The sequence below is a fragment of the Caloenas nicobarica genome, chromosome 3 (assembly GCF_036013445.1).
Source record: "Caloenas nicobarica isolate bCalNic1 chromosome 3, bCalNic1.hap1, whole genome shotgun sequence".
NCBI lineage: Eukaryota > Metazoa > Chordata > Aves > Columbiformes > Columbidae > Caloenas > Caloenas nicobarica.
In genome coordinates, this window is record NC_088247.1 from 100,780,938 (window position 1) to 100,793,376 (window position 12,439).

Here is a 12,439-nt window from a genome sequence, read left to right on the forward strand (position 1 = left end):
GTTTGGATGCAGGCAAGTCAGTTTGAGGCTCAGTGCTCAGTCTGACTCTTCTATAAGTTAATATCCAGAGTTTTGGTTTATAGCAGAAGTGGCCTTCTGGGCAGTCCTTGCTTTCTTCAGAGTTTCAGATGAAAAGTGCACTTTCTTAGGGACGTTCAGTCTTATTCAACAGAATGCCCTCTTGGGACAGGAGAGTTTGTGAAGGACTGAGACTGTGGCTTGTAATCGCCTCGCAACTGCCCTGTGGCTGTAAAGTAGTCATAACACAAGTTTCTGCAATCTCCATGCTGCTTTACCTTAGCACACATTTGAAAATGTCATGCACACAGTCTGTAGGACATCGTTACTTACAGATCTCTTCCTGTATGTTCCACAACTATTTCCTTTTTGTTCAGGACAGCCTGCACAGGCAACTGATTTCCTGAAAAATAAATTGTGTAGCTTGTCTGGAAGGACTATGCACTGAGGTCTGTCTTCCTTAAGTATTTTTCTTGCAATCCTGAAACTCAGTCAGATTTTCTAATTTTCTTTGCAAATAAGCAGCACTGGGGGACAGGGGAGGCACAGAGGGAGGATTAAACTAGTGTCTCTTGGGAGATACAGCACAGCGCTTACAGCTGTCCCTGAAAAGGGTTATTCTATGAGCATCGTTTTTTGATTGAAAATGGTGTCTCTTTACAAAAACTGGTTAGTTCTTGCTGCCTCTGCTCTGACAGCATGTTGCTTTGGCTGGGTATTTGTTCTTTAATGGTCCAGTTGAGGAAAACATAGGAGCTATCACACTGACACCCAACATGCACCAGTATTGTGTGGACCACCTAGATGAAGGCTGGAGATGACATGTGGTATCAAAAGAAAGGGAGGGAGAGGAAAGGTGCACAGGGGATTTTCCTGACTTTTCTGCTTTTTTGGTAGGCTTTTTTGTGGGTAGACCAGTGGCTTGGCCTCTAATCCCGCTGATGTGTTTTTGAATTTTTTTTAATCATTACTGTTTTCTACATATGTGGCTACACTGCAGCACACAGAGACTGGCAGAGGATTTTTGCTTCAGGTTTTTGGGCAAAGTGAGGCAAGGAGGAGGCAAGATTTAAAGTCATGTCTCATCACCCAAGGCTGGGATTAGCTGGCCAAGAGAGATCCAGCTCTATTTCAATGCCAAAACCCAAACCTGCTTTTCAAAAGATCACAAGGATAGTTAGGCCCTGTGAAGATCAGGCCAGAAATATCCAGTTGGAAGATTTCATTCTAGGGACCTTTGGAAAAATTAAAACAAACAAACAAAATATGCCTCGAAATACTGGATACTGAACACTTGAAAATCTGGTCTAGTCTTTAAAGCACAAAAGGGGTTAGTCGCTTTCTGATTGCTGTACATCAGCATTAGCAGCGGGGGCTCGAAGAAAAGCTGGATGTTTTTGTGCAAGCCTGCACCCACGTTAGCTCACCGTCCCCTTGCAGCAGCAAGTGCCTCTGTGTCACTCACAGGAGAACGATCGCGTGGACTCTGTGCGAGGTTTTTTGGTCATCTTCTCGGATAAAGCAGGGTGTTCCTGCAGTTTTGCTCTCTCTGGTATTAAATTTGACTCCCCTTTGCATTTTGGGTGGTGGAACCATTTTCAAGAAGGGTGTGTTCTTGGCTGTTGATGTTACAACCTCACAGGAGGTGGACAAACATATGTGATGTCAACGCAGAAGTTTTTCTTTATATGGTACCTGTAGGAGAGGGAGGAAGGAAAACAAGAAGCCATAGGTGACTATTCAAAATACATATTCTGTCTTCCTTCTTTCTAGCTAGTATAAGCAGTATGGATTTTTTCAGGCTAAATAACATTTCAGACTGAGCCTGCACAGACTAGTAGCTTTGTGAGAATAATTGTGAAAGGGTGGCAGAGAGAGAAATACAATGGAAAAAATTATATAAATTAGGGCTTTCTGGCTGATAAGATTCAGTTAAATCAGATAGTTCAGTGGTATAGGAAAATTATGGCCCTTTTTACAGTGGTCCCCAGACCAAATTAAGGAACAACCAAAGTCAATTTTAGCTGCAGCAAGTACATACAGTTGAAGTTGTAACATGATTTGGCCCAGCTCAGGGAGATCAATTACAAAAAAATGCATAGGTCTAAAATGGCTTGTATTGTTACAGCCTTAAAAATGCAATGGTAGCTTTTCTTGGCAGGGTTTGATATCTGCTGTAGGACTCACATCCAGCTCCAGTGTGCTAGTAGAGATGAAGTGACAAAAATTAGAGAACATGTAACAAGATGCCATTCTCTTTGCATCTTCAAAATGACCCACAAAACCAGGACTTAACCTATTTTGTAGCAAGAATCTCGTGGAGCAGCTTTCCTAGAACAACACCAGTGATTTGAGTTTTATTTTGCTGCTTGTGTTTGTGAGAATTTAACCTAAACCTTAACTCTAATTATGATTCTCCAATGGCTAATTACACTGTCTCAGTATCCCTACTATCCAGCTGCATTTTGACCCAAAGATGTCTACAGGATATTTTTCACCATTATAGAAATCAAAAGACAGTTACATAAGTGTCAAAGTTCATCAAATTCTAGAGCTATAGGAGTACTTTGAAGGAATTAATTATTTGTGTAACTGGAAAACAGACTACCAGATCACTGTGCTATTGAGGTCATAGCTTTGGCTAGTTGTCTTTTGACTGAGGCTTGGTGAAACAATGAGAAAGTAGCCGCAGAACCAGAAGCACCTTGTCAGATTTTAAGTAAGGAACATATAATTTCATAAACATATCCTCAGAAACTTCCATCTTTGCCTCATTGTATCTAATTCTTCAATCTGGAGAACATCCTGGCGTTTTTTACTTCTCATATGTTGTCATAGATCTTAGTGTGTTTTAAAAGAGGAATAGCAAGTGCTTCTACAGTGGGGAATATGTCACAAAATCTGGTTATTACTCTCTTCTAAACCCTTTCCCACCTAGACCTTCACTGGTGTATGTTTTTTGGACATGTGGAGCTTGGCAGAGACAGTGTAGGCAGAAAAAAGAAACCATGTGTTTGTGCTGTGTGAGCACTGCCGAGTGTCTTTGCTCTGAGCACTCTAGAGTCTAGTAGTGACGTTTATTGAGTCTTTATAGCTGCTTTATGGAATAATAATTACATGTATGGATTCTCTGCTGCATATCAGGAGCTCAGTGAGTCTTCTTTACAAAGAAAAGGTTACCTAATATAGGAAGAACTTAGAAGTGAGAAAACATTTTCAGGATTGGCTTCTGTGAGTGTAACTGGTAAAAGAAAGTCATGTTTGAAGAGCTGCAGCAGAAGTCCCTGTAGGAGTGAGGTTTTGTTTCTTTGTTTTTTACTCCAAGGGGAATCACCTCAGGACTCTAAAATCCATTGTCTCAGTGAAGCTGTATTGAGGCTTCCCCGTGTGACCACAGGGACAGGTCCAGGGGTCGGTATGGGTGGTATTGGATCCCCAGTCTGTGCTCTTTCTGAGGAAGAAGCTCCGTCTTCCTTTATGTGTATGGCTGTCTGTTTCTCTTACTAACTGTCAGCATATCCATGTGCAGTAAATACCAAGACCGAAGGTATCAGGGAATGTGGGATTGTGAACCATCCACTCCCCTTTGACATGGATAAATTACGTATCTAGGGATTGTTCAGCGGAAGATGCCTAGCTGCCAGTTTCTGGCCTGGGTTCTTCACCAAAACCAGGTGCAACAACAGAAGACGTACGTCATGTCTTGCATTGCTCTGTCATAGCCTGTTCTGCAAGAGGAGCTGCTCCAGAGCCGTCGAGCCTCAGCTGAAAGCCTTATCCACTGTGTTCCCAGCAGTTCTGTTCTTTCAGTGCAGTGTCCCTCCTCAATTGCTGATGGTTGAGGACAGATAGAAGTAGTAGCTCTTTGGCAACTGCCTAGGTAAAATCTGGAATATTGGAGTAAGCCTCTTAACGCTGCTTTTGTACTGTCTGACTTTGAAACTTTGCTACAAGAGGCTGGAAACGATGGCTGAGCGGAGAGCGACTCAAGTGTTTCTGTCCACGAGCACTGATAAAGTTATGAACACATCCATTAGCTAATGTCACGGCAGGACAGAGGTTCAGAGCTAATGGAAAGCTGATGTACAACTGATTTACTTTGGAGGGCCAATCCCAGTTCCGGAATATAACCTGTAGGCCTCTGTATTTTGGTTCACTGTATTTATATATCCCCTTCCATTGTAGAGGAGCGGTTTCCAGCAGGATTCCTGCAGTCACGTCAGGGTCAGGAGGGGTGAGCAGAGTAATTATCTGTGGGCTTTGGGAGCCCAGATATATTAAACAAATTTCTAATTTCTTGGACAGACTTTCCCTGGCAAAGACGAGAGGATTTGTGACCCAAGGGTGCCTGACAGGAAGGACAGGATCCTGCTGGAAAGATGTGCCGTTACAGCTGACGAGCTGCCCATCCTTCCAGCAGTCTGGATGCCCTTAAAGGCAGCCTGCCCTGGCTCGTGGCAGGAACCTGTGTCGTGAGCAGAGAGTAAATAATGTCATGGTACGCTGGGTGGCTGCTGCTTGTTACAAAAAAAGAAAAAAAAAAAAAGTAGGATTTGCTATCAGTGAGCTGAAATCTAAACAGCCAAAATGGTCCTAATAGTTAGAGGGGTTAGGGAAGCTTGCCAGAGCGTGGAAAGTGTAACAACTGCATTTAATAACAATCAAGCTACTCTTATAAATATTTGCGCGTGCGGCTTCAGAGCCTACTACATGGTCATTCATGTACTGCAGTTAGAAAGATGAGGAGGGGAAAAAAAAAAAAAAAAAAAGGCTGAGAAGAAAAGGGCACTCCATGGTTTGTAGCTGCCGTAATAAAGAGTGGGCAAAGCACCAGAAAGAAAAGAAAAAGGAAAAGAAACCCTCCAAAGTTTAATAAACACAGAAAGGAATAAAAATAAATCTTTGGAGCATTTATTACAAGCCCTTGATGGAAGGATTAGATTGAAGCTCTCAGCCTTTCCAGTATTGGGTGTATGTGTGAAGTCGGCCTGTCTGGCCTCTTGCAACAAGAAAAGAAAAGTTGTTTACATTTCCTAACTTGGGCTGCACACATAATTGATTTTTTTTTTCAATAGCAGAAACAAAAATTCAGAGAGAAAAAAAGCCTGTTTGGATACAACTGAATATAGGTCTTTTTTTCCTTGCCAGGATGAAAGCCCAACTCTCAGAAGAGCTGTGTCAAGCAGAGTGTTTTGTTTCTCCTGAAATGTCAGTACAGGCAGTACTTGTGTGGAAAGCTGGGGAAAGGCAGGGCTTAGTTCATCAAACACAACTGTGGGAGGCAAAAGTGTCATCCTTTTATGCAGGAGATTCCTGACTTGGGGAATGTCTTCAGCATGGAACAAACTCCTTCCATTCCCACTTTTGGTTTAAGGGAGCTTGACTCCATCTCACTCTTCTCCCAGGAGCTATGCCTGGGGGTCTACGTGCTGTTTTGGGTGGTTGGTCAGAGGACGTGTTCAGTCTCTCCTGTTGACGACTACAGACTGTTGAGTATTTTGGGAGACATCTTCTGCACCCCTGCCACTGGTGCTTTGCTGCTCTCTCAGAGCAGGACTGCTTTCTGTCCTAGTTGCTGGCACAGAAGCTTAGAGGATGCTGGATGTTGAACAAAGTCAGTAAGAAACACAGAAACCACAGTGTCCTCATGCACTTAAATGCTCGCATACCCAAATACGTTTTAACCTGGCAGTTTGGACTGTCCTGTCTAAAACAGCTGATGAAGTTTCAGCTCGTTCAAGAAAAAAAGAATGGAAAAGCTAAACTAGTGATGCTCTGTGTTCAGCAGGCTAAAGGGAGGAGGAGGGATGCTGCCTTCATCTTCTCCAACTGTGTTTTGTAATTCTTGTCTCAACTGTACCGTGGTGATTGTGATTATGATTATTACAGCTGGAAGTCTTCAGTTTTTTGAGGGCTGAATTGATGAATAATTTAAAGATGATAAAAGTGGAATCTTTCATTGCATTTACTATTCCCTCTCTCCAAAACAAAAGAAATCTGTGTTTTCCTAGCTACAGGAAACATATTGATTTAATTCCACTCATTAATGCTAATGGTTCAAAGAATACTTAAGGAGTCTAGTCTGCAGCAGGGTAACTGTGTTTGCAGACTGACTTGGTTGGAGTCATACTGGCGTCCACTGGAGTCATTGGGCCAAAACCAGAGGGGAGTCCAGAGGTATCCAACTGAGACTGGATTGATACAACTGTCAGGTTAAGGTGGAGCCGCAAAGAGATATAAATTGCGGCATCTGAGATCACTTAAAGGCTAATCCAAAACCTTGTAGGCTCCATAGGGTTCTTTCCATTCCCTTAAAGAGAGTAGCAAGTCTCTATTCTCAGTCTTAATGTTGATTAATTTTCACATAAACTCCAATTCTACAGTCAGCCATTTTTTTTTTCAGAGGAAGGGTTCCAGCTAGTAAATAAACCTATTTTTTTCAGCTGTCCATGAATAATGCCTTTTCCCGAATTGACTTTCTGTGGATACTGTTGTGAATGATGGAAGAAAGAAATCAAATTTCTAATGTGGATTTTTGCAAGACGTAAAACTATCTTGTAAGAGAGATGAAAATTCTCTAGGATAAGAATTCATTCTTATTCATTGTGAGTGAAAGGTAAATACTCATTCACTGGGTATGCAAATACACATATGCAAACACAAAAACATGCACACCGAAAGAGTATTACTTCTTTGTTTATCTTTTTTATATATGAGAGAAAAATGTAAATGCAGAGATGATTTAGAAAAATCTGTTCAGATTCACACATTTGTGATATAGAGTATCTAAAATACAGAAACTGAAAAGAAAGACTACAAATATAGTGCAAGAAAGTTCTGGAAGTAAGTTAGAAGCTAAATATAAATAAAACAGACAGTGAAACAGGACTTTTCAATCTGAAGTAAAGTCAAGTTAGACAGGGTTTGTCTGTGCCAGGGCAAATGGCTGGCTGCTAGTTTGGTTTGTCCACAGGGAATGAAATGGTAGGTTGATAGCTCAAATAAATGACAGGGAAGGACAACTTACAACTCATCCTGGAAGCATCAATCTTATATATACCTATTATTATGCCAAATTGTATTCCTAGTAGGATTGGGTTTGGCTGAAGAACAAGTAGTAGTCTCCGAGTTTCCTATACCAGAAGAATAAATTGAAGAGATTATTTCTTTATTAAATCAGGATATAATCTCTGCACTAGGTAGCTTTTATAAGAATTTGCAAAAGTTATCAAAATTAGGATCATCATTGCATAAAGTTAATGTATCTACAGTTGAAGCCGAGAGTCTTCCTTTATGGTCAAAAGTTTTCTCATAGCTGTGATTATTTTTAGGAGTTTTCACCTCTGATCATTTAAAAAAGATATTTTGACTTAATTATGTAGAGGAAGTGTGTTTGTGAGTGTTGTGAAAACAGACTAAATTTGCTTTATTCCTCTTATGACTGATTTGAATTAGGTATTTATTTTGTAGTCAGTTTTGGTAGTCAGTTTGAACTTAGAATTATTCGAAGAGCTACAGCAAATAGGTTATTAAATGTGTAACTGCAAGTGGTGTTGCCTCGTGTAGCCAGTTGCTCAGAAGTTCTGGTAATAGCAGCCAGTCTAGAAACACTAAATATTTTGAAGAAGATCTTTAAGTTATTAATATGTCTTATTGATATGTATAAACATTATTAATCATTTATTCCAATTATGTTTAATCGTTCGTAGTTAGAAATAAAGGTAAATGTACTGGACTTGGCTTCTCACATCTTTTTACATAGAAATGATAACTCGTGTAGATTATATCTGTTAAGAATTAGGTGTCTTCCAGAAGAAGGTGTTTTATTTCATCAATAGGTGCCTGGATAGCCAAGGGAGGCAGTGGAGCAGGAGGCCTTGCTGGGATTTTAGACAAGGCCCAGGTCTTTCACGGGAGCTGAACTTTTCATCTACCTGACCTTGAGGCTGTCATCTCCTGCCACTGCATGGCAAATCCTGAGCTACCTGACTAGTGGGAAGACTTTGTGTTTTGTAATTATTATCCAAAGTCTTCCTGCTGGCGTGGCCCCAGGGAAGCCTGTGAGGTTTGCTTCCTCAGCTGAAAATCCTCCCTTCCCCAGCCCCCCAGCACAACTTTCCTCTTTCTTCTTTTTCTTTACACACTTCAGTTTTCACACTGTGAGAGAAAAGGAGACCTTTCCCTCGGCTTGGATGGAGATTTTTCTCAGGGCCAGGTGGCAGGGCAAGGAGGGACTTGCAGACAGGGATGATGGTGGGGACCGGCTCCTCCTCATGCTGCTGCCCAGGACAGGGTGGAAAGACATCAGCTGGTCCCTGAACCCTTCAGGGTAACCCGTGTTGTGCTTTGCTGCTTAACCTCAGTCACAGTTTACAGCTGGAATGGAAGAAGAGACTGTTTTGAAACCTAAACTGATATTTTTAATGCCATTACTGAAGATTTGAGTCTGCTTTTCTAGCTGTTTTTTCTTCTTTCTCCTCAATATATAGTAAGGAGTGGTTATGTTTAAGGCTTTTCCTCCTTCCAAGTGATCAAAATGCGCATAATTCTGTTTATAATGTCCGCTTTCTGCTTGTCATTTTCCTGCCTTTCTTCTTCCTCTTCTCTTCCTGCCCTTGTTATTATAATCAGAATGAGTATTTTACTACAATAAAATCCTTCAATAACTACATAGAAAACAAAATCTGAAGCTGGCTACTTTATTCTCCCATGTTCTGGGGTTGGAAATGGGCTTCAGTGAACATGCAGAGCACATGAGTTGCCATTGCTTGTTTTCTTAGCAGATCACTGTGAACTCTGTGCAAGTCTGAAGGCGTTTGCCAGATACCAACTGTCGTGATTTTTTTCCCAAGTTACAGTCATCCAGGATTTTCCACCAGTATGTTGAAAGAGAGGAGTTTAAATGCATGACCTGAAATAGAGTTGGAAATGGTTAATCTCTATTAATATGGTATTCCTATAATCAAACACATGTGGGGTTGTTGGGGTTTTTTAAATTAAATTGTTAGTAATATTAAATTTGCAATTGGAAACTGAATCACGCTACAGATACTCCCCTCACTGAGGCTGTCTCGTATTGTACTGTTTGAAGGAACAATTTATTTTATCATTAGAAAAATAATAAAATCACACTGCCTTCTTGCAGATGCCATCCCACCGAGCTATTACAGCCTTTACTTCCGAATTGTCAGATTTGACGTCTCAGCGATGGAGAAGAACGCCTCCAACTTGGTGAAGGCCGAGTTCAGGGTCTTCCGCCTGCAGAACTCAAAGGCACGGGTCTCAGAGCAGCGGATAGAACTGTACCAGGTACGGTGGCACCTCGTACGCGTCACCTCCCCATCTCTCCGCAGCAAACCGGCCTCGTACCCATATAGCCAGATGGAACAAACCACGGGGAGAAGCAGTTGAATCCCGTCTTTCCAAAGTAGCCTCTTATTTCCTGTGCCTTTCCTAGAAAGGACTTTTTTCAAAATCATATGAAGCTGAAATGTGCAAACTTTTTCTAGCAGTTTTTCCTCAGGACTCCAAATTTCAGCACATAACACTAAGTGACAGAACAAGATATCAAACAAGTCATCCCTGGGATCTCTATCTCCCAACACGTGGCCTGTACTGTAGTTTACATAGAAGAAGTCAAATTCCTCTCTCTGGTCTGTGTTCAGGAGAAGCCTGTTAACTGTTCCTCACAGAAATGATGTTGTTAATAATTGAGTTTCAAAGCTTAGCAATTTCAGACTTGGATTCTGTATAGTGGCCTAGGGATTGAGGCAAGGGAGTGTACAATTCAGGGACTGAGGAAGAAAATGACTCCATGACTCTCTCACTCCTGAGTGTTGATAAAATTCATGTCATTTAATCTTTAAAGCCATAAAAGTCACTGACATGGAGCCTGTGCATTTGAGCAAATATTGTCTAGGGCATATTTCATCCGAAGCATAGTTCACTTCACTGAGAAACACAGCAAAAACCAGGGCTCAACTCCCAGCACTTTTCTACTGAGTCAAAGTCATGGTTGTTCCAGCAATCCTGGACTTGTTCTGCTGAAAACCCTGCCAGATAGGACACCATCTTGTAAAACAAAGTGTGCTGAGCCCCTCTTTGGCTCTGTTCTTGCTGCCCTCATTAGCTGACCACTGCCCCAGGTTTGCAGCAGTGTAGAGTCCGGTTCAGATCCAGTGAGCGCAAATTTGAGTTAGTCTTCTCCTTTGCTTTTGACATTCACCTTCTCCTGCTTGGTCTGTTCAAGTGCAATCCAAACTTGGAGCAGAGAGGGGTGTATTTCAGTTCATAGGCTGGCCAAAGTGATAGTATAAGCCATCCTTAGAGGCTGACAGCAGGAAAAGGTGCACTGGACTGTTTAGACATTGTTTAAATGTAGGAGAAGCACGATTCCCAGTTGAATGTGGTTCAGGTCCCCAGGTGGTGACTGGGTGCTTGGCTTCACGACTGCAACCTGGCTGTCTTGCTTCCCAAGGATAGGCTGGCAGAGAAGTTGAGTAAATAGTGACATTTCTTAAAAGAGAAAGTTAGTGGGAATATTTAATGAAAGCCACTGGTGTCATCTATATATAACAGCCATCACAGAGAATTACACTATGAGTCTCTCTGACGCTGCCACACCAGCCTGTTGAAATGATTGTATGTTCTGGCTTGACCTCACTGCTCAGACATCCTAAAAAGAGTTGATGGCATCTCTGGGCTTTCTGTTGTTCTACTTTTGAGAGCTGTTAGTCAACCACCTGAAAGGAGTACAGCTGCTGTTGCCTGAGCCCGGCTCGTTGCCTTTCCGTGTCTGAGGAATGCAGGATGCAAAGGGTTCACTGGAGGTAGGGAAGAAAGAGCCTTTGCTTGGCTGGGAATTTGCTGTGTGATGAGAAACAGCTGGAGCTTATTTGAGAGAGCCTGACTCCAGCAAGCCTGTGCCCATGGAAATGACTGACACCTGCATCCAGGGCAGGTACTTGGGTCCTTTAGATAAATATATAGCTGGTGAGTAAGGCAATTTCTTTTTTAGGCTGGGTGGGGCATAATGAGTGAAGTGTTAGGTGAGTCGTGAGTGTAGGTTATTGTAGAATTAGGTCTTTTCTCTACCAAGTAACAGGCAAGCCAAAGGCAGCAAGCTCTGAGTGTGCGTTTGTGCCAGGCATGTTTTAGGCATGTTACTTTGCTCCTTTGCCTGTAGAGAGGCAAGCTGTCTCTGGAGCCCTTTCAGAGCACCTATTAAAATGATAAAAGCTGCCTGTTAGTTCCTCTCTCTGCTTTACTTCTTACAAGCTCCTGTAACTGCCTTCTGCTGGTTGTTTTTCCCCTTCTTCGGTCATATTTACTTGTTGCAGCCTTGTATGCAGCTCTCCCCAAAACCTCGTATGCAGGTATTATCTTAGCTCTGTGATGGTCAATCTGAACTGCACAGGTTCCTCACCAGCAGTTCTGCAGGAGCTTCGAAGTCCTTTAAATATTGCTGCATCTAATCTCCATGACAATGCATGAGGTTAGTGTACAGTGTTTAACAGGAGGAGCAAAAGCAGGGAGAAGGCAAAGATGAGGATGTGTTGTAGGACAGCACTATAGAAAACATCTTAAAACTTAGAATATGAATTTTAGAGAGAAAAATCTAAGGAGCTGAAGGTGGGGAAGCATGGGTAGGAGGCGCTGGTGCCAGGGTGATGCTAGAGAGGAGCTTTCGGGACTATGAGATGATAGACTGATAGGGGTTGTCTAGCAGTGGAAGAAGGAACAAACATGGGATGTAAAAGGGGGGAATGAGGAAGATGCTTATTTCAGTGGAAGTGGGAGGGGCAAATACGTTCTGTAAGGGCTGAAGACTTTCTTGGATATCTTCACTTCCAGCATGAAAAGCCGTGCATGGAGGCAGAGCCTCACAGAGGAGATTGCTGATGGAGTTGTCATATGCAGCCACCACTCCTCCTCCGTGGAGAAGCCCTGCTTCCTCTCTTGTGAGATGTGTGCTGGGCTTGCCAGGGCTGTTGTGCCCAGAAGGAACAATGTGGGGTTTTGTCTTGCCTAAGCAACATTTAATTATTAGGGGTTTTTTTAATTCCACCAAGTTTTGGGTTGCCTGATGTTTTGCTTTGTTGAGATCTTCTTGATGAGGGTTTTTGAAATTCCTTTCATACCTGTAGTTTCAGGGAATGGTTGTTCCTGTGTACCCTCACCTTTCTCAGTCAAGCAGGAAGAGAGGGGCAGAAGTCTCCTGAAGAGAGTCAGAGCTCTGTTTTTGTGGTTCACTGGGAAAGTGGCATCCCTGAACACATTCAAGTCTCCTAACTGCTCTCCAAGAGCTCTCTGGTTTAGTCCAGTGGCAGTTGAGTAGTATATATATCTACCACTGGTGCAGAAGGGACAATATTACTCTGAAGGACTATTTTAGGAACAGCTAGAGACAGATGTGAAGGGT

At 42.3% G+C, this 12,439-nt stretch overlaps 1 protein-coding gene across 1 annotated transcript in view; it reads left to right on the forward strand.

Annotated features, from left to right (window-relative positions):
• TGFB2 (transforming growth factor beta 2) overlaps positions 1-12,439 on the forward strand; it is a 66,295-nt gene that overhangs the window by 33,569 nt on the left and 20,287 nt on the right. Inside the window, exon 2 of the mRNA XM_065631840.1 lies at positions 9,164-9,327. Within this exon, the coding sequence (XP_065487912.1) occupies positions 9,164-9,327 (164 nt within the window). The remainder of the gene's footprint in view (positions 1-9,163; positions 9,328-12,439) is intronic.